The following is a 21,169-nucleotide window of genomic DNA, read 5'->3' on the forward strand; positions in this document are numbered from 1 at the left end:
AGAATCTACCCTTGAAGTTTCAAGTCATTTGGACTTTATTCAATCCATCAAACAAAGAGTCCGGTGGGTGGCACTGATGGGGGCTTTTCACAAGCCAAGCTCCCATACCCCTCTTCTCTCGTCCCCACCCCATGAAAACCCCCTCTTAGGGAGGGAGTGATAAAAGGCATTGGAAAAAGTAAGAAAAAAAATAAAGTATGATTATGTAAATATATAAGAAAGGTAAAATAAGCCACCTCATGCCTGCGGGGTAGCCCATCCCCACCTTGCCTCCTTTTTCTTCATTGTTGCCCCGCCGGGTGTCCCTTTTCTTCTCCTCCACTCAAAAGGTCAACCCCCTCTCTCTTCCCCTTGTCCTTTCTCCTTTCTCTCTCCCCTCAAGCTACCCCACCTCTCACCAATAATGCATTATAACTCACCAATAATGCACCCCAACTCATATGCAACTTACCCTATCTTCCAAAATAGTATACCCCACCCCCTCTTTCTCTCTCCTATCATATCCCATGAACCAAATACCCCCCCTCTCTCTCTCTAAAGGGCCATGTCTCTTGTCTTGTAGCTAAATAACCTCCCCCACACTCACACACACTCAGTTTCACTGAAAAAGGTGCCCACAGACCCATCCCCACCCGGTGGTTACCTGATTTTTCTTGTGTTCACACACATCTGCACACAGATTCACCTTTGAACACACTCCCCTCTCTCCCCTCTTGTAATTACTTTAGTCTCCATGTCACCTCTCACTTTTTTTCATCAACCCATCTCTCTCTCATAGTCTCTCTCTCATGAGACTTCTGTTCTGGCACATATACACACAGCCAGACAAGTGGGGCCCACAATCACATGGCCTATGTAGATAATGATTTTCTTCATTTCTAAATTCTATAATTTCTCCCCCCTCCTCCCCTATATAAAGAGGGGTCACCATCACACTAAACACACACCATCACCAAAGAGTACACTATGCATTGTGTGTGCCTAGTGCACACACACACACCCACACCATCACCATCACCGCAATCACCATGCTCGTCTTAAGCATGACCTCTACACCCTTGGGCTATGGAAGATGAAGGGAAACTAAATGAAGGATGATGACCATAACCCTCATGCGAGTCTTCGCCATCAACTCCCACCTATCTGCCATGTGCTCTACCACGCTCTCCCTTCTCATTCCCCTACCCTATGCTCCCCATTTCATCGCCTTATTCTCTAAATAAAGCTTGAGGTTTTGTGAGTATGTTTTCTTGCAATGTTTTGCCCATGTGAGGTGTGCGGAATCGCCACCTAGTCTTGTGTTTGGAGTGAGCTTGTGTATGTGTGAAGGGTGTGCGGATTCGCCATCCTTTTGTGGTGCCTAAGTACTAAGCCGCTATACCCCCTCCCTCACTCTCTCTCTCTCTCACTTGATCTCATTCCCTTTCCTCTTCATCATTGCTCCCAAGCATCCATCTCTCTTGGATGAAAACTTTGTTATGGTGGTGTGTTGTTTGCGTCCTAGCCGCTAAAGCTAGGTGGTGCCCCCTGTTTGCTTTACCATGACGGGCTCAAGGCGAGCCATTCGGTCCCCGGTGTTTCAGAGGCCGTCGGGGTTCGGGGTTCGCTTTTCTCCCATCATTTGGTGCCCCCACTGAGGATCTTTTCATGAAACCCTTCAGCTTACAAGACTGAAACCCCTAAACTATTGTGAATGGATGAATGGCTAGCAGGATTTGCTAATTGGATGACAGAAGAAGAAGAGCTCCAAACACAACTAGACGAACTCCGCATCTCCATCGAAGCTCGAGTGCCAGGCGTAACGGTAATCGATTTGCAGTGGGAGAGTCAACCAACACACCAAACCTAGTGGATATACATAGGCCAAGTGCCAAGAAGAAGAAGGAGAAGGTCGAAACCATGTCCGCAACCTACAACCAACCCACAACAACAAAATGGAAGGAGCTCTACACAATAGAGAATCAACACTATTCTACTTTGAGAATCGGGTAACTCAAGTCACCGAGGTAATTATCACAGTCAGTTTTCCTGTCGCACCTGATGCTGCAGCACAGATAACGGAATCATTGGCTCACACTCTCACTAGAGAAACTAGGGATCTACTGAGTTTGTTTCAGGAAAGAACACCACCCTCTCCCACAAGCCTTGACAGTCACTAAGCACCTCTAAGCTTCACATGAATCAGTACAACCTACCTCAAGACAGATCACACATACCAACACGTGTACGCTCAATCAAGGTAATACTGGATTTGAAGGCTCACTACCAGCACGTCATTGACACCATGTTGGGTGGGAAGCGATTTTTTGAGGTTCTGGCATCAGATCAACCATTTGTCCTACCTTTGGTACAAGGCAATGTACCGTTTCAAGTTTTAATCTATGTCCTAGTATAAGAGGGTATACACGCCTCCTTGTAAAGAAGAAAAAAACTATTGCAAGTTAAGCAGTGTGTCTTTCTAGCTCTCTCTCAGTAATCATGGCAAGTGTAGCATTTCCAACATTTAAAGGAAAGAAGGGGGAGGATTTGGTAACAGACTTCCTAGATGACTTTGAAGTAGCATGTGTAGTGAGCAACAAAGATACGGATGAATCCCGGGTTAGAATATTTAAGCATCTCATGAAGCTAGAAGCTAGATCATGGTACAATGCACTTCCACAAGCAACCAAAGATGACTGGGAACCCTTAAAAACCGCTTTTAAGAGGCGCTTTGGGGGAGGTACCACTTCAGAAAAGTTGTGGGACAAGTTGAGAGACTTGAAGCAGGAGGGTCTTTTAGAATATGTCACCTATGAGTCCAAATTTGTGGATTTGTGGGAACGGTGGGTTGAGTCACTGGCAAGGGGGGAAGCCGCACCCGATTTCCTAAACAAAGATCGGTTCACGCATGGCTTATGGCCGCTTCTCAAGGAGAAGGTGAAAGGTAGATTCCTGGCTACGTACGAGTTAGCCGTTGAGATTGCTCGCCTTAAGGACAAGAAGCTGCGAATGAAAGCCAAAGAAACCGAGTCAATAGAAGCAGGAGCATCGCGTCGACCAGCAACTACGACAACCACCATACCACCACCACCGGCTCTTGGGGTAAGAGATGACCAACAAGATATGTTGGCCCATATTACTGACCAACTGCAAAATTTGTCTGTCCACTTAATACATCAAGGGAGGAGTCAAGAAAGAGATCAAGACCCTGGAAGAGCACGACGACAAAATAGGGAGTATCATTGCTACAACTGCGGAGAAGACGGCCACGGTATGTACTACTGTCCCAAACCACGACAAAACTATAATAGAGGAGGTAGGAGGAACCAATTGTCACCCCCTAGAGAAAGAACACCCCCACCCCGAGCACCAACCCCACCAACACAAATTCTACGTCCACCCCAGACACCACTACAAGCATCCATTCCACCTCTTCCACCATCCCCACCACCTGATCGCCCTGTAAACATCATAAGGCTAGAAGAGAAAGGAAAAGCCGTAGTAGTGGATCCACCCAGAGCAAAGGAGAGGGACAAGGGTAAGGAGAAGGTAACCTTTTTAGAACCACTTGAGGCCATGACTGTGAAAAGAGCTAGGAGGGAGAAGGCTACAGAATCAGATGATGAGAGAAGCATGAGAGGAGAAACTAGCAAGAGGCCATCCAGGCCACGACAGAAATTGGGCATCACCGACTTCCAGCTAGGGGAAAGTTCTAAGCCCTATGATCTAACATTGGATGTGGCAGAGCAAGGACCGAAGATTACATGGCCACAGCTGCTCCATCTTGTACCTAAAGTAAGGAGACAATGGTTTAAAATGGTAAGTACAAGACACTCCAAAACAAAGGTAGCCGGAGCAATTTCGGGATGCAACATGGATGACATCCTTCCAATTGTCGACGTAAACATAAAAGGAAGGAGGGTTGGAAACACCTACATTGATGGAGGTGCACAAATCTGTGTAATGAGCGAAGCTATGATGCTTCGATTAGGGCTTGAGGTTGACAGGCCTTCTCCATGCAAGGCAAAGATGGCAAACAACGCAAAAGTAAAGTGTGTAGGTGTGGTAAGTGCCGTGAAAATCAAAGCTTTCAACACTGAGGTAGAGGTAGATGTTTTTGTAATGCCTACTAAGGGGGAGGGCTATCCACTAATTTTGGGAAGGCCATGGTTGATGGCCATGAAGGCAAAATAGGACTAGGGTACTGGCCTTCTATGCATGACCGGTAAGAAAGGGGAGACAATCTACTACGGCATGAGGATTGGCAAGCAGAAGCAAATGAATCTGGAAACATCGACAGATGAAACCACTAGCGAATCTTCCAGTTCTGAGGAGGAGACCACATCCACCGACGAAAGTGACAGTTCCATTGATGTGATGGGTATCATTATGAAGGATCCACAAAGGGTAAGCACAAATGGTGATCCATCACCAAAAGGGCAACCCAATGAAGAGGAGAGCAAATCACCTGGCCTAGGAGGAAGTAGGTTGAAGGGTATGTTGTCTACGGAATTAAAACTTGAGGAGAAAGATAATTTTTTGCAAATGTTAATGGGATTTCCTAACCTGTTCATTGACAACTATGAAAGAATCACAGGCATTACAGTGTTGGAACATCATATTAAGCTGAAGGAAGGGGTAAAACCAGTTGTGCAAAAGCTACGACGACTGGGGGTCATACAAGAAAAGGCACTCTTGGCCGAGGTAAGGAAACTACTGGAGGCGGGATTCATCAATCCCTTAGAAAACTCAGAATGGGTGTCACCCGTAGTGGTGACGCCTAAAAAGAATGGTAAGTGGAGGGTCTGTGTTGACTACAAACCACTAAATGCAGCTACAAAGAGAGACCACTTTCCTCTCCCTTTCTTGGATGAAATTCTGAATGAAGTAGCGGGTTTTGAATGCTATACCGTCTGTGATGGTTATTCTGGATACTTTCAAATACGCATAGCCTTGGAAGATCAACTAAAAACCACTTTTATCACGCCATGGGGTTGTTTTGCATACAGGGTTATGCCATTTGGTCTCACAAATGCACCTGCCACATTCCAAAGATATGTCACATATGTTTTTCAACCGTTCTTTGGAACATCCATAAGAGTGTTCATTGATGATTTTTGTATATATAGCTCCCGTATTTCACATTTAGAAATGGTAACTAAAGGTTTGGACAGGTTGCAGAGCCTAGGTGGGCAATTAAATGTGGATAAATGTCACATTGGGGAGAGTAAAGTCATTCTACTAGGCCATGAAATTTCAGCAAGAGGTATCAACGCCGACCCAAGTAAGGTGTCCGCACTCATAGCCCTACCTTCACCAACGACCGCACGTCAACTGGTCTCTTTTCTACAGAAGGTGAGGTACTTAAGTAGATTCATACATCTACTATCACAACTTGTTCTACCACTGCAACAACTCACTCAAAGATCAACTTTCACTTGGGACGAGGAAAGCGAACATCACTACAACAAGGTAAAGGAGGTCTTAGCCACTCTGCCAACTATCTCACCACCTAAGTGGGATGAAAAATTCTATGTCACCTCAAGTGTTGGTGATGACTCATTGGGGGCTGTGCTACTCCAAAAGGATACGACGACATCTTTCATGAGGCCAATCTACTTCTCTAGTCGAATGATGACAGCAGGAGAGAAAGGTTTCACCCATGTGGAACACTTAGTCCTAGCTCTTAGATTTGCAACTACAAAGTTTAGGTCATATTTGCTGCCTAAGCAATTTGTGATTCTAACCACGGATGAAATATTTCCCTATGTTGTACAACACATGGATGTGTCTGCTAGAATTACTAATGGCTAGTTCGTCTGCAAGAGTTTGACTACACGGTACAGGTAGAAAGCACGACAAGGGCAAGTTTGGGGGGACTCATGACCTACCAAGTCTTTGAAAGGAAGGAGAAGCAATCTAAAGAAGGAGAAGTCCGATTACCTCCAGTACCACCGATGGTAGAAGGAGCATACTCTCTCTACTTTGATGGAGCCTACAAGCGAGCGTCCGACAAAGCAGCTGCAGGCATAGTGGTCTTTGATGACAAAGGGACAAAGGTATTTTCGTTGGGCCAATTGTTAGATTCACATTCTAACAATGAAGCTAAGTATGCAGCACTAACCAAGGGTCTACAATGGTGTGTCACGCAAGGTGTACAACGCCTTAATGTATTTGGGGATGCTCTACTTCTGGTAAGGCAAGTAAATGGAGCATGGACATGCAAGAATCCTAGTTTAAGGACTCACTTAAGTGGTGTAAAAACCTTGTTGGGTAAGTTTGAAGAAGTTCAAATACACCATATCCCAAGGGCTCAAAACCAAGAAGCAGATGCCCTAGCAAGTGAAAGACTACAGGAAGTGGTGGTTGGAGCAATAAAACTAAAGCTCCCTCTATTTCAAGGCAGTGATGCCTTGCCTGACATCATGCATTTTTTGGAAACAGGGGAATGCCCATCAGATTTAACAAAGGGACATAAGCAATGGCTGACGCGGAAGGCCACAAGGTATTGACTCATCAATGACGGTTTGTACTGTAAGGGTAAGGACCAAATACTCAGGAAGGTCCCTCTCTCTCAGGAAATCACGAGAGTAATTGCTAGTTGTCACGACGGGGTTTGTGGTGGTCACTTTGCCCTAGACATAACAAGTAGGAAAATCTTGCAGGCAGGCTTCATATGGCCTAGCCTCAACTGTGATGTACACCATTGGTGCAAAACGTGTAAGTTGTTTCACAAGGCCGGCACTAGGTCACTTATGCATGAACCACAGACACCTATTCTCTCATATGGCCCATTTGAAAAATGGGATATCGATGCCATTGGGCCATTACCTAGGGCCAACTCAGGAAAATTCTACATTATCATGGGGGTCGACTACATGACTAGATGGGCAGAGGCTACATCCACCACTAGAATCACAGCTGTAGAGGTAGCTAAATTTATCTACGAGCACATATGATGTAGGTTCGGCACACCTTTAGAGATCATCTCTGATAGAGGGCCAGGTTTCAGAGCAAACTTGGTAGGAGAATTAATGCAAAAATTGAGCAGTACAAGGAGGCACTCTTCACCATATTACCCTCAATGTAATGGCCTAGTTGAAAAGGTAAATGGAATGGTTTCTAAAATTATTACCAAGCAGGTAAAGAATCATCCCGGAGACTGGGATAAGTATCTACTACCAGCTTTATGGGCCTACAGAACTTCATTTCGTACATCCTTGGGATTCACACCGTATCATCTAGTATTTGGTAAGGAAGCAATCTTGCCCATTGAAGTGTAACTACAAAGTCTCAGAGTAATGGCAAGCCAACTTCAACAACCCAACATGCATTTGAGAGATCACATCATCAACTTGGAAAGACTGCAGTTGGACAGAGAAGAAGCAATAAATTATTATGCAGCACAAGCAAAGCATAGACGGCTTACCTTTAACAAGCATCTTCGGAAAAAAGAATTGAAGAAAGGAATGTTGGTGCTCCGCTACAACGATTGCTTCAACACGCGCAAGGATAAGAAACTCCTGCTCCGATGGGAAGGCCCTTTCATCATCAGGAAAAAGTATGCCAATGGAAGCTACCAGCTTATGGAGGCTGATGGAAAACTTCATAAAACGAGGGTAAATGGTTGGCGACTTAAACCTTATTTTCTTCGATTTGACCAGGCTCCACCAATTGACATTCCAGATGAGGACACACCATCAGCCGCCACCTCCGACGATAATGATCAAACAGATGAGCTAGAGACATGAATGCCTCTAGCCAAAAGGGGAGGGCTAATGATGCGGGCTTTTCACAAGCCAAGCTCCCATACCCCTCTTCTCTCGTCTCCACCCCATGAAAACCCCCTCTTAGGGAGGGAGTGATAAAAGGCATTGGAAAAAGTAAGAAAAAAAATAAAGTATGATTATGTAAATATATAAGAAAGGTAAAATAGGCCACCTCATGCCTGCGGGGTAGCCCATCCCCACCTTGCCTCCTTTTTCTTCACTGTTGCCCCGCCGGGTGTCCCTTTTCCTCTCCTCCACTCAAAAGGTCAACCCCCTCTCTCTTCCCCTTGTCCTTTCTCCTTTCTCTCTCCCCTCAAGCTACCCCACCTCTCACCAATAATGCATTATAACTCACCAATAATGCACCCTAACTCACATGCAACTTACCCTATCTTCCAAAATAGTATACCCCACCCCCTCTTTCTCTCTCCTATCATATCCCATGACCCAAATACCCCCCCCTCTCTCTCTCTCTAAAGGGCGCCATGTCTCTTGTCTTGTAGCTAAATAACCTCCCCCACACTCACACACACTCAGTTTCACTGAAAAAGGTGCCCACAGACCCATCCCCACCCGGTGGCTACCTGATTTTTCTTGTGTTCACACACATCTGCACACAGATTCACCTCTGAACACACTCCCCTCTCTCCCCTCTTGTAATTACTTTAGTCTCCATGTCACCTCTCACTTTTTTTCATCAACCCATCTCTCTCTCATAGTCTCTCTCTCATCGGACTTCTGTTCTTGCACATATACACATAGCCAGACAAGTGGGGCCCACAGTCACATGGCCTATGTAGATAATGATTTCTTCATTTCTAAATTCTATAATTTCTCCCCCCTCCTCCCCTATATAAAGAGGGGTCACCATCACACTAAACACACACCATCACCAAAGAGTACACTATGCACTGTGTGTGCCTAGTGCACACACACACACACCCACACCATCACCATCACCGCAATCACCATGCTCGTCTTAAGCATGACCTCTACACCCTTGGGCTATGGAAGATGAAGGGAAACTAAATGAAGGATGATGGCCGTAACCCTCGTGCGAGTCTTCACCATCAACTCCCACCTATCCGCCATGTGCTCTACCACGCTCTCCCTTCTCATTCCCCTACCCTATGCTCCCCATTTCATCGCCTTATTCTCTAAATAAAGCTTGAGATTTTGTGAGTATGTTTTCTTGCAATGTTTTGCCCATGTGAGGTGTGCGGAATCGCCACCTAGCCTTGTGTTTGGAGTGAGCTTGTATATGTGTGAAGGGTGTGCGGATTCGCCATCCTTTTGTGGTGCCTAAGTACTAAGCCGCTATACCCCCTCCCTCACTCTCTCTCTCTCTCTCTCTCTCTCTCTCTCTCTCTCTCTCTCTCTCTCTCTCTCTCTCTCTCTCACTTGATCTCATTCCCTTTCCTCTTCATCATTGCTCCCAAGCATCCATCTCTCTTGGATGAAAACTTTGTTATGGTGGTGTGTTGTTTGCGTCCTAGCCGTTGAAGCTAGGTGGTGCCCCCTGTTTGCTTTACCATGACAGGCTCAAGGCGTGCCATTCGGTCCCCGGTGTTTCAGAGGCCGTCGGGGTTCGGGGTTCGCTTTGCTCCCGTCAGCACGAAAATCTTGACAATAATTGGAATTTTGGTCAAGTTTGGGAGTGAGTTTCTCTCAAGTGGATTATCCAAAGTACAAGCTAACTTGACCCGCACCAAGATTGTATATAGATCTAAGACCAATTCAAGTTTGAAGTTGTTCTCACTTTGTTTTCCCACTCAAAAGCTTGACCAATAGTTTGGTAAAATTTCTAGCCAATTGTGATAGATTTGGTTTCAAGATAGTATTTCTTGTAGATATATAGAGACTAATCCATCCACATGAACACTCAACTCTAAAAGTGAGTGCATGATCTCATTTTGGACCTCAAATATCTCAAATCTGGGACAAAAGTGAAAAATGCAGCAAATTTTGGAAAAAAACGTCAATTCTTTCCAAACATGATCAAGGCATAAATTTTGATTGCTAATGTGTATTCATAGTACATAGGCCTAACACAAAAGATATGAAGTCAATTGGACACCAGAGTCTCTACACTTGGGCCGAAAAGAGAAAAACATATTGTATTTCCAAAGAAAAAATGAGATCTCTCCAAAATTGGCCAAATGGAATTTTTTGACAAACTGACCTTGAATTGTGTATATCCATAGCATTTAGAGCACTCATGCGAGATCCTATATTGTTTGGATCATCAAATCTCCAAAATTAAGAAGAGAAAAAAAATACAATTTGTGAAAAAAAGCAATAATTCTCTCTTAACATGATCAAGGCATAACTGATTCCAAGTTTGATGATTGATGATGTACATTCATAGTACATAGGCTTAGCAGGGTGATATGGTTTATCGAGCGGAGGGCGAGCAGCCAAAAGTGAGCAAGAGATAAAAAATCAAGAATCATAGCATCGTAGGGTCCAAATAAACATTGAGTTTGCAAATAAGTGATTCTAGTTTTCTAATCTTTAAAAAAAAAAGGAGTGAATTCTCTGTTCTAAGAAAGACAACATTAAAGTTATTATATTAGGATAGCATTTTTATATGGACTAAACTTTATGTTATTTATTTGGTTTGTGGACCCTCCACCATGTTACCAATATGTTTACTGAAACTTATCAAGTAGGTAGCCTGAAACTTATCAAGTAGGTAGCCAAAATGACTTTTTCATAAATTCATTAATTAGTTTGGGGGGGGGGGGAAGAAAGGCAAAAGGGAAGGGTGGGGGAGAAAAATGAAAAGGAGGGGGGGGGGGAGGGGGGGGGGGGTGTATTGTTTTTTTTTATGGCTTAAAGAGACCTCAAAGACCAGCACAGGCACATAGCCTAGTGGTTAAGGTTGAGTTTCATACTTTGTACGTGATGAGTTCAACTCTTGCTGATTAAGATTGGTTTTAAATGGTGACCTGCATGGACATGCTAATTGGAGATGCTAAAGGATCTTGGAGAGATTCTATGTAATGAAAAATAAAAGTAGTGTGAAAGTAATGTACTCTCATTACAAATTAGGTGGGCCAAAAAAAATATAGATGCTAGTTTGTACAATGCAACAAGGGAATACGATACCAACAAGAAGTGAGAAAGAAAAGTGACAATCCAAGTTAAGTTTTCCAGTACTCCTTTCTTCTTCATGGGAATATTTGAGGATGTCCAAGTATGGGATGAAAAGCAAAAGGAAAAGGTGATGCAAGGGACACATCTCTCTCTCTCTCTCTCTCTCTCTCTCTCTCTCTCTCTCTCTCTCTCTACCTGTGTGTTTTGTGAGGTAGTAGCATTCTGCATCTCTGTCACCAAAAGGTTGGATTATATGGGTAGATAGGAACTTTCGTGTGGAGAATGGAGGTGGTGCATTCCCAATGGTGGGTATGGGGCAAGATCAAGAACGCCACCTAGTTGATGCAGGGCAAAATTTGTGGGTGATGGTCTTGCATTTGAGCACGGAACAAGATCAACATGGCAATCTAGTTGATGCAGATAAAGAGAATGTGAGCACAAAACGAGTGGGCGAGAAGAAAAGGGAGGATCTCCACCCTTGTGTCCTACGTCTCTCCTACTAGCACTCCACATGTCCCTCTCTCCCTTTGTCTTGCTTCATTGCATGTTGCACAGCATGCACACATGTGCCTCATTTGGGTATCCTACTTGGTATACAACAAAGAACGAAGGTGGGGGGAGGATGCTAGCAATGCACATGTAGAACACAAGGAGGGGAGGGTGAAGGGGGCCAGAATGCAGGAGGGAGTGAGCGTTTGATTTTTGGAATTCGAAGAAGATTTTGCTAATAGATGTGGAATAGATCATGTAGTATATCATTATAGGAAGCCATTTTATGCTTATTGATATTTGATCCTCACCTCTCATTTCCTTTACTAAATCCACTACATCCAATTTTTTTAACTGAAGTCTCTTATCGTTTTTTTAAGCTTAGAATAGGCTAATTTTTAATCGCTATGCACTTTGGATAAGCATTTCTAAATGCTATTATAACATTGTTGGTGACAATATCATACAATCACCACCTCGTTGTGCCATTTATACAAGCATTCAAAATGATAACACGGGTAGATCTTCAGGATATGAAGTGATAAAATGGATTCAAAAAATGAGAAGGTACCTAAGGTGCCCTTTTTTGGGAAGCATTTTGCAACGTTGATAATGTTAAGCACTAAGTGACAAGATAAATGACTTTTAAAAATGAGGGGCCCTAGGTTTCACGCTATGTTCATCAATTTTGTGTAGGTTGCATGAGCTTGGGGGCCTCGCGATTAGTTGTTGTAGGGGATGGGAGTAGTGGGAGATGATATCGAATGTCAAGCTTGGAGGCGTTGTTGCATGCGGGGGGAAATCTATGCCGCAGACGGGTGGGGGATCTCCTCACGTGGGAGGAGCCTGGCCACTCTATGCTTCCTAGTGTATGCGATCTGCTTGGCCATATTATTTTTGGTTTTAGGGTTTGTCGACAACCCCTCCCTCAGTTAGGGGAGAATCTAGCTCGCCTTGCTTGGTTAATGTCCTTGCCATGCAATGGTTTGATAGGAGTTAAGGTATGGAAATCTCTGTTGTCTAGTGGTTGTTAAGTATGGAGCCTGATTTACCCTTGTAATTTTCTGTGGTAAAAGAACACATTTGTAAGGCCCCCATTATGAGGAGAAGCTATCGTGCGTGAAGGAAAATCACTCACCGGAAACCAAAATTTTCACGAACAAGAATCAGGGGCAACTTTAAAGGCCTCGGGGGCGGAGGTCCCCGAGACTTTTTTTTTTCGTCGGAATATTCTTTTTCGCCAGAATATTATGGACGGACGGCGGTCGGAAAGTGGTCGGAAAACAACCGGTCGGTTGGCCGGTGGCCGATAGTCAATGGCCGATGGCCGGTGGTCGAAAGTCAATGGCCGGTAGCCGGTGGCCGAATTCAAAAGCGGACTTGTCTTCTCAAGGGCGGCCACACATGGGTGGATTGGAGGGTCCGATTTGGACTTATTCGCACAAGGGCGGCTACACATGGCTGTCTCTCATAAGAGAGGGCAGCCCTTTTGGCCTATAAAAGGAGGCCATTTCTACACACATTTTATAGTGTGAAGTTGATGCAACAAGGTGAGTGTGAGGTGGTGAGACTGAAGCAAGGCGGGAGCTCCATTAAGGGTATAATCCCTTTGTAAACTACTTCTTGTTTTGAAGTACTAAAGCCATTGAGTGGCTGTTTTCTCGTGGACGTAGCCCACATTGGGTGAACCACGTATATCGTGTGTAATCTCTCTCTCTCTCTCTCTACTCTATAATCTCGTGTATATAAATCTGTCTCTCTCCATTAAGTAATCTACTCAATTATCTATTTAGCTACGTCTTATTTCCTAACAACTGGTATCAGAGCAAGGTTTGCTCGTAGCTAAATTATCTCAAGGAAAGGATTCCTTGAATTGAGTGGGAGTTATGGCGGAGGAAGGGAAGCTCAAGATTGAGAAGTTCAATGGCAAAAACTACCAACATTGGAAGATGCAGATTGAAGACTATCTCTACCAGAAGGACCTCTATTTGCCACTAGGCGGTCTTGCGAAGAAGCCCACAACAATGGCAGATGAAGCATGGATTGTCCTTGATCGAAAGGCACTGGGAACAATCCCGTTAAGCTTGGCGTCAACGGTGGCCTTCAATGTTTCGGAGATGAAGACCACGGAGGACTTGATGAAGTCACTTGACGACTTCTACGAGAAACCATCGGCATCCAATAAGGTATTTCTTATGAAGCGCTTGTTCAATCTAAAGATGGAAGAGAATGGTTCAGTTGCAGAACACCTAAATGACTTTAACACAAACATAAGTCAACTTCGATCAGTGAAAATCAATTTCGATGACGAAGTGCGAGCCCTTCTTATACTATCATCTCTACCGGATAGTTGGGACAGCCTTGTGATGGCTGTAAGTAATTCTATCTTTGGCACAAATACTCTTAAGTTTGATGATGTTGTGGATGTTCTCCTAAGCGAGGAAATGCGAAGGAGAAGCACAGGAGAATCATCAAGTGCTGCACTATCAGTGGAAACAAGAGGAAGGCTTAAGGAGAGGTTCAAAAACCAAAAGGGTCGTGATGGCTCAAGGCGGAGCAAGTCATGCACAAAGTCAGTTCTTGAATGTTGGAACTGCGGCAAGAAGGGCCACGTCAAGAAGGATTGCTGGTCCAAGAAGAAGAAGGAGACAGAGTCTCAAGACAGAAGGATTGCTGGTCCAAGAAGAAGAAGGAGACAGAGTCTCAAGACAACAAGCCAACATCGGAGGCCAATGTGGCAGGTAAAGTAGAGCAAGATGCTCTAATTCTCTCATTAGACAATGTGTCTAATTCCTGGATAGTAGATTCCGGGGCTTCATTCCATGCGACACCACACAAGCAACATTTCCAAGACTACACCAAAGGTAATTTTGGGTATGTATACTTGGGAGATGATGAAGCTTGTGAGATTGTCGGCAAAGGTATAGTTTCTGTCAAAATTGCTAACGGAAATGAATGGAAGCTTAAAGATGTTAGGCATGTTCCTTCTCTTCGCAAAAATTTGATCTCTACAGGACAATTGGACGATGAAGGTCACAACATTGCATTCGGAAACAAACGATGGAAGATCTCAAAGGGATCTTTGGTGGTTGCCAAGGGTGAAAAAGTCGGTACACTTTACTTGTGTACTGTTAGCACGCAACCTTCAGCTTGTGCAACAACTACAGAAGTTGACAGTGCGGTGTGGCACTACTGACTTGGGCATATGAGTGCCAAAGGAATGCAAATCCTTCAAACAAAGAAGCTTCTACCAGGTTTGAAAGAAGTGGACTTAGAGTTCTGTGAAGATTGTGCTTATGGTAAACAAAAGAGGGTAAAATTTCAAAAATCAGGAAGTGAAAGAAAAAATAAAAAACTTGAGTTGGTTCATTCTGATGTTTGGGGTCCTACAAGTACACCATCACTTGGTGGCTCATTGTACTATGTAACATTCATAGACGATGCGACTAGAAAAACATGGGTTTATGTCATGAAGAATAAATCCGATGTATTTTCCATATTTCAAAGGTGGAAAGCCTTTGTGGAGAATGAAACAGGTACCAAGGTTAAATGCCTCAGATCCGACAATGGAGGCGAATATTGCAGCCAAGCTTTTGAAAGCTTTTGTGCTAGCAATGGCATTCGGAGGCAAAGGACAACCCCAAGGACACCTCAACAAAATGGGATTTTGAAAAGGATGAACAGGACAATCATGGAACGAGCACGAAGCATGCGGCTACATGCAGGCCTACCGCTTGAGCTTTGGGCGGAAGCTGTAAGTACGTCTGTGTACTTAATCAATCGGTCACCCTCAACGGCATTGGATGGGGGAGTTCCAGAAGAGGCATGGACAGGTAAACCGGTGAATTATGCATTTCTCAAAGTTTTTGGGTGTGAGGCTTTCATGCACATAGATAGAAGCCTAAGATCAAAGTTAGATGCAAAGTCCAAAAAGTGTTTCTTCATTGCCTATGGAGAAGGAGACTTTGGGTATCGCCTATGGAATCCTGAAGATGGTAAAATCTTAAGGAGTAGGGATGTAATTTTTAACGAACAAAATATGTTCAAAGATTACTTGGAAAGAAAACAAACAAAAGAAACAGGTGATGAGTACATGGAGCTTGAGGACGGTGAAGACTCAAGGACTGCAAACAGTGACAATGTGCAACAACGTCAACCAAATGATGAGCCTCAACCTATTCCCCAAAGATCTACAAGAGCAAGTAGACCTCCAGAAAGGTTTGTTCCTTCCTTCAACCATCTCTTGATCTCAGATTCTGGAGAGCTGGAATCATATGAAGAAGTTATGCAATATGAATCCAAAGAAGAATGGACGAAGAGCATGCAAGTGGAGATGGACTCACTACATCGCAACCAAACATGGGAGTTGGTTGAGTTGCCTAAAGGTAAGTGGGCACTTCAAAACAAATGGGTGTACAAGCTAAAGGAAGAAGAAGGTGGGAAGAAAAGGTACAAGTCTAGGCTTGTGGTAAAAGGTTTTTCTCAAAAGAAAGGTATTGAGTTCAATGAAATATTTTCTCCTGTTGTAAAAATGAACTCAATTAGGCTTGTCTTAAGCCTTGTGGCTACTCATGATCTAAATCTCGAGCAAATGGATGTAAATACGGCATTCCCTCACGGTGACTTAGAGGAGGAAATCTACATGCTTCAACCAAAGGGGTATGAAGTAAAAGGTAAGGAGAAAATGGTTTGCAGATTAAAGAAGAGCTTGTATGGTTTAAAGCAAGCATCAAGACAATGGTACTTGAAGTTTGATCGATGGATGTTGGATCATGGATTCACAAGATGCAACTCAGATCACTGCATCTACACGGAGAATTTGGGAGATGGGAAATTCATCATCCTAATGTTGTATGTTGATGACATGTTGATTGCAAGTGCTAACATGCAGGACATCAAAGACCTAAAAGAGGAGCTGTCCAAATCTTTTTCAATGAAAGATTTAGGTGCTGCAAAGAGGATACTTGGTATGAAAATATCAAGGGACAGGACGAAGAAGACAATAAAGCTATCTCAAGAAGATTACATCAAGAAGGTACTAGAAAGGTTTGCAATGCAAAATGCAAAACCAGTTTCTACACCTTTGGCTGGTCATTTTAAACTAACGAAGGATATGTGTCCAAAGACACAAGAGGAGATAGCCTATATGTCTAAAGTTCCATATGCTGCAGCTGTAGGTTCTCTAATGTATGCTATGGTCTGGACAAGGCCAGACATTGCACATGCAGTGGGAGTTGTGAGTAGGTTCATGGACAACCCAGGTAAAGAGCATTGGCAAGCTGTGAAGTGGATACTTGGGTATCTAAAAGGAACAACAACAAATGCTTTGTATTTTGGAGGAACTGATATTTTTCTAGAAGGGTATGCTGATGCAGATATGGCAGGTGACAAAGATACTCGAAGGAGCACTACTGGCTATGTGTTCACGGTTGGAGGCACAGCAGTAAGCTGGGCTTCAAAGCTGCAGAAAGTGGTTTCACTTTCTACCACGGAAGCAGAGTATGTAGCAATGACGGAGGCAAGCAAAGAAATTATGTGGCTTCACAAATTCTTAGAAGAGCTTGGATTCAAACAAGACAATTGTGTCTTGTACAGTGATAGCCAAAGCGCTATCCATCTTGCAAAGAACTCAGTCTTTCATTCAAGGACAAAGCACATTGAGGTGAGATATCACTTCATACGCACTCTTTTGGAAGAGGGACAACTAAAGCTAGGAAAGGTGCATACAAGTGAAAATCCTGCAGACATGTTTACAAAGGTGGTCAACAAGGAGAAGTTGAGCTTTTGCTCATCTTCAATCGGCATTCGAGGATAAGAAGCCAGAATGGAAAGCAGTCACAGGTTTGGTTTGGAGATCAGTCTCCAAGTGGGAGATTGTTAAGTATGGAGCCTGATTTACCCTTGTAATTTTCTGTGGTAAAAGCACACATTTGTAAGGCCCCCATTATGAGGAGAAGCCATCGTGCGTGAAGGAAAATCACTCACTGGAAACCAAAATTTTCACGGACAAGAATCGGGGGCAACTTTAAAGGCCTCGGGGGTGGAGGTCCCCGAGACTTTTTTTTTTCGCTGGAATATTCTTTTTTCGCCAGAATATTATGGATGGACGGCGGCCGGAAAGTGGTCGGAAAACAACCGGTCGGTTGGCCGGTGGCCGGTAGTCAATGGCCGATGGCCGGTGGTCGAAAGTCAATGGCCGGTGGCCGGTGGTCGGAAGTCAATGGCCGGTGGCCGGTGGCCGAATTCAAAAGCGGACTTGTCTTCTCAAGGGCAACCACACATGGGCGGATTGGAGGGTCCGATTTGGACTTATTCGCACAAGGGCGGCTACACATGGCTGTCTCTCATAAGAGAGGGCAGCCCTTTTGGCCTATAAAAGGAGGCCATTTCTACACACATTTCATAGTGTGAAGTTGATGCAACAAGGTGAGTGTGAGGTGGTGAGACTGAAGCAAGGCAGGAGCTCCATTAAGGGTATAATCCTTTTGTAAACTACTTCTTGTTTTGAAGTACTAAAGCCATTGAGTGGCTGCTTTCCCGTGGACGTAGCCCACATTGGGTGAACCACGTATATCGTGTGTAATCTCTCTCTCTCTCTCTCTCTCTCTCTCTCTCTCTCTCTCTCTCTCTCTCTCTCTACTCTATAATCTCGTGTATATAAATCTGTCTCTCTCCATTAAGTAATCTACTCAATTATCTATTTAGCTACGTCTTATTTCCTAACAGTGGTTTCAATTTGATGTGTGGGTTGGGGCTTGGCCCCCCCGTTGCATTGGCCTGCATGTCATTGGTTGGGCTCCGGCTCGGGCCTTCAGATGGTGTTCTCGATCTTTTCATCACAAACACCTTAAAGTCTGGAGGTTTTTGGTTCTCATCTCGTCTATTGGGGAATTGTTACTTTTGATGGTGTTCCTTGGTGCTCTTATTGGTTCATAGCGATTGGGGTCTGGCTGGTGGAGTCCCGGTCCGGTCTGGTTCGATGGTTGGCTGTCATGTTTGATGTGGTGAATTCTGAAGGTCATTGGAATACATGTCTGATTCTTTTTGGCTCTATCCTCTTGAGGGATGGTGTGCTCTAGTGATAGAAGAGCTCCTTTTGTGCCACCTCTTGAGTCCCAACTGGGTAATGGGGGCTATGGGCCCTTTCCCCTTCTCCGCATGTAGTTTTTTGTTTGTTTTTATATTGAGGGTGGCACCCTGTTCAACCATGTACTTGGATATTTGTTCGATCGACGGGGTGGCTCCCCTTATTTAGCCGATGTACTTAGTCTATGATGTCGTGCGGTGTGGTCGTCTCATGTTGTCGTGCGAAATGGATACCCTCGCTTGATTCTGAGGAAGGTTTTTATGTTGTAAATTTTTTGGTGATTATTAATATAACATCACTTATATATTGTGAGTTTTGAAAAAAAAACAAAAACAAAAAGATAAATGGCTTTAAAAAGCGAGAGAGTGTCAACCCCTTCACCATTGATCGTTTTAATAATCTTGGAGGCCTTTGGAGACAATAGTGTAAAGCACAAACCCCACCCACCCACCCCCCCCCCCCCCCCCCCCCCCCCCCCCCCCCACACACACACACACACACACACACAAAGGTAAAGCTTAGAACATAGAAGGTAAGTTGTTTAAATAATGGGTTACTTGAATACACCATAGCCACTTGAAAAACGTAGGTTGGGTGAGAATATTTTTTTTTTTCAAAAATTGAGTGAATACTCTAACCCTCACCATGACTTGTTGGGAAGCGTTTGGAAACGTTTGTGTAGAGTGCTAGGTGAGAAGAGAGGGCAAGGCTTATTGTTTCCAATAATTGATTGAGTACTAATCCTCTCACCATGATGCATTGCGAAGCATTTGAAAACGCTACTCCAAAGGGCTTGGTGAGAAGAGTAAGCTTGGTGAGCACCAAATGCGTATTGAATTGCTCACCATGGCCTTTTACAAAGCGTTTGGAAACACTACTCCAAAGGGTTCGGTGAGAAGAGTAAGCTTAGTGAGCACCAAACATATATTGATTTGCTCACCATGGCCTTTTACAAAGTGTTTGGAAATGTTGCTCCAAAGGGCTCGGTGAGTAGGCTTGGTGAGTACCAAGTGCAAATTGATTTGTTCACCATTGCCTTTTGCGAAATGTTTGGAAACGTTACTCTAGAGGGCTTCGTGAGAAGAGAGGGATAAATGAGTACTAATTGTGTTGTGATCTTCTCACCATGTTCTTTTGCAAAGCGTTTGGAAACACTAGTGTATAGGGCTTGGTGAGAAGGCCACCTCCTTTTAGTCATTGCCAAGGTGTTTCCAAACTTGTCGTGGTGGAGTTCAACGGCCAAGGTGGTGGTCTTGTGATGAGAAGGGAAACCAAGGTGATGTGCGAATCCAAGGTCAGTGTACAATGTTAGGTCAAAGAAGAATAGACAACACCGTTTTAACGATGTTGTCTACATGTACCAATTGGCGAGGACGATTGTAGTGGATTCAGACGTAGATGACCACAACCCATCGGTAGGTTGAGCTCATATAGCAACTGCTATGCATTGAACCAGTCAATCCACCTTGTATCCACTTTCAACAGTGCTAAGTGGAGGTCCTCATACCACATGACAGGTCATGTCATATAGTCTCACCAACAATGAGCACATCATTTAAAACACCTGTCGATCGTTACCACTAGCTACTGGTTGAAGGGTATGATGAAGGGGCCATGCATATCTTGTCATATTGCAGTCTATGCCATCTTTCATCAAGCATGTACTTCACATATCAACCTAGTTGTTGTACAAATTGAGTCAGCACTACACTTGTAACCTCCATTTTGAAATGCTATTAGCTAGGGGATGGCGAAGGCAACAATTCACAATTTGCTCCGTGTATGCCCATGAAGAAGTGATAATAAAAAAATTAACACCTAAGCACTAAACTTGGTCTTTTCAACTTGTGATTTGAATGCTTTGTGACTAGATCCAAGCTTCTTCCATATGCATTCAGCCTATTTTCTTCCTCTTGCTTCTCTTATTTTCATTAATTGTTTTTTCTATAGGATGTTGCAATCAAGGCCCTTGGCTATGGGTCAGTGGATATGGGTCAGACATAGGTTGTGATTTTTTACTATTATAAATAGTAACTACTTGGATAACATTGAGTGACTAGATTAAAGTCACAACTGTGTCAATGTATGCCTCCTCCCAATTGACTGTACAACTAGGCACTTGCATTGTCATCAAAGACGCATGACAAGGGTAATCTTCAAGAGTTACTTGCATATTTGATAAGGTACTTGCCAAGGATAAATTGGATGTTTATTGGCTTCTTTACATTAATTTATTGCTTTCCCAATTGGTGCCATATTGTGGCCATGCAACTTGTTACATACCTACCATTAAGGCTATCAGCAATTGGTGTCAAAAATAAGGTCCACCTTCAAGGATAGCCATGTTTGCAAGGAACCTCTCATATACCATGCTCTTAGTATAACCCTCTGCATGATTTCCATCTGTGTGTGTGTGTGTGTGTGTGTGTGTGTGTGTGTGTGTGTGTGTGTGTGTGTGTGTGTGTGTGTGTGTGTGTGTGTAATCAACACTTTCTGAGTGTTTCCCTTTCCCCAACTCTTCTTACCTTGTGTTTTGAAACTCCATCTACCTCGACAAAAAAAACCTTCACTTTGAGGATTGGCTTTGAGAGGAAAAAAAAAACTATTTAGCACTTGGAAAGGTAAACTTTGACCCACTTGATTTTGGAAATGCTATTTAATAGGGCTCATTGAAAATAATGAATCTTTTTTTTTGCAATACCATCCAAAAGGAGAGGGCTGAAATATATTATAGCATAACTCAAAG

The 21,169-nt window shown here is 43.8% G+C and overlaps 1 protein-coding gene across 1 annotated transcript; it reads right to left on the bottom strand.

The window, feature by feature from the left end:
- Nucleotides 1-12,264: 12,264 nt before the first annotated feature.
- LOC147459096 (uncharacterized) lies at nucleotides 12,265-18,173 on the bottom strand. Its single transcript, XM_086511545.1, has 2 exons — nucleotides 18,061-18,173; nucleotides 12,265-12,349 (listed from the first exon to the last, which is right to left on the bottom strand). The coding sequence occupies exons 1-2, from the start codon at nucleotides 18,171-18,173 to the stop codon at nucleotides 12,265-12,267; spliced, it is 198 nt and encodes a 65-aa protein (XP_086367671.1).
- Nucleotides 18,174-21,169: the final 2,996 nt, after the last annotated feature.

Source organism: Adiantum capillus-veneris, chromosome 4, assembly GCF_014529385.1.
Source record: "Adiantum capillus-veneris isolate H3 chromosome 4, ASM1452938v2, whole genome shotgun sequence".
NCBI classification, from domain to species: Eukaryota; Viridiplantae; Streptophyta; class Polypodiopsida; order Polypodiales; family Pteridaceae; genus Adiantum; species Adiantum capillus-veneris.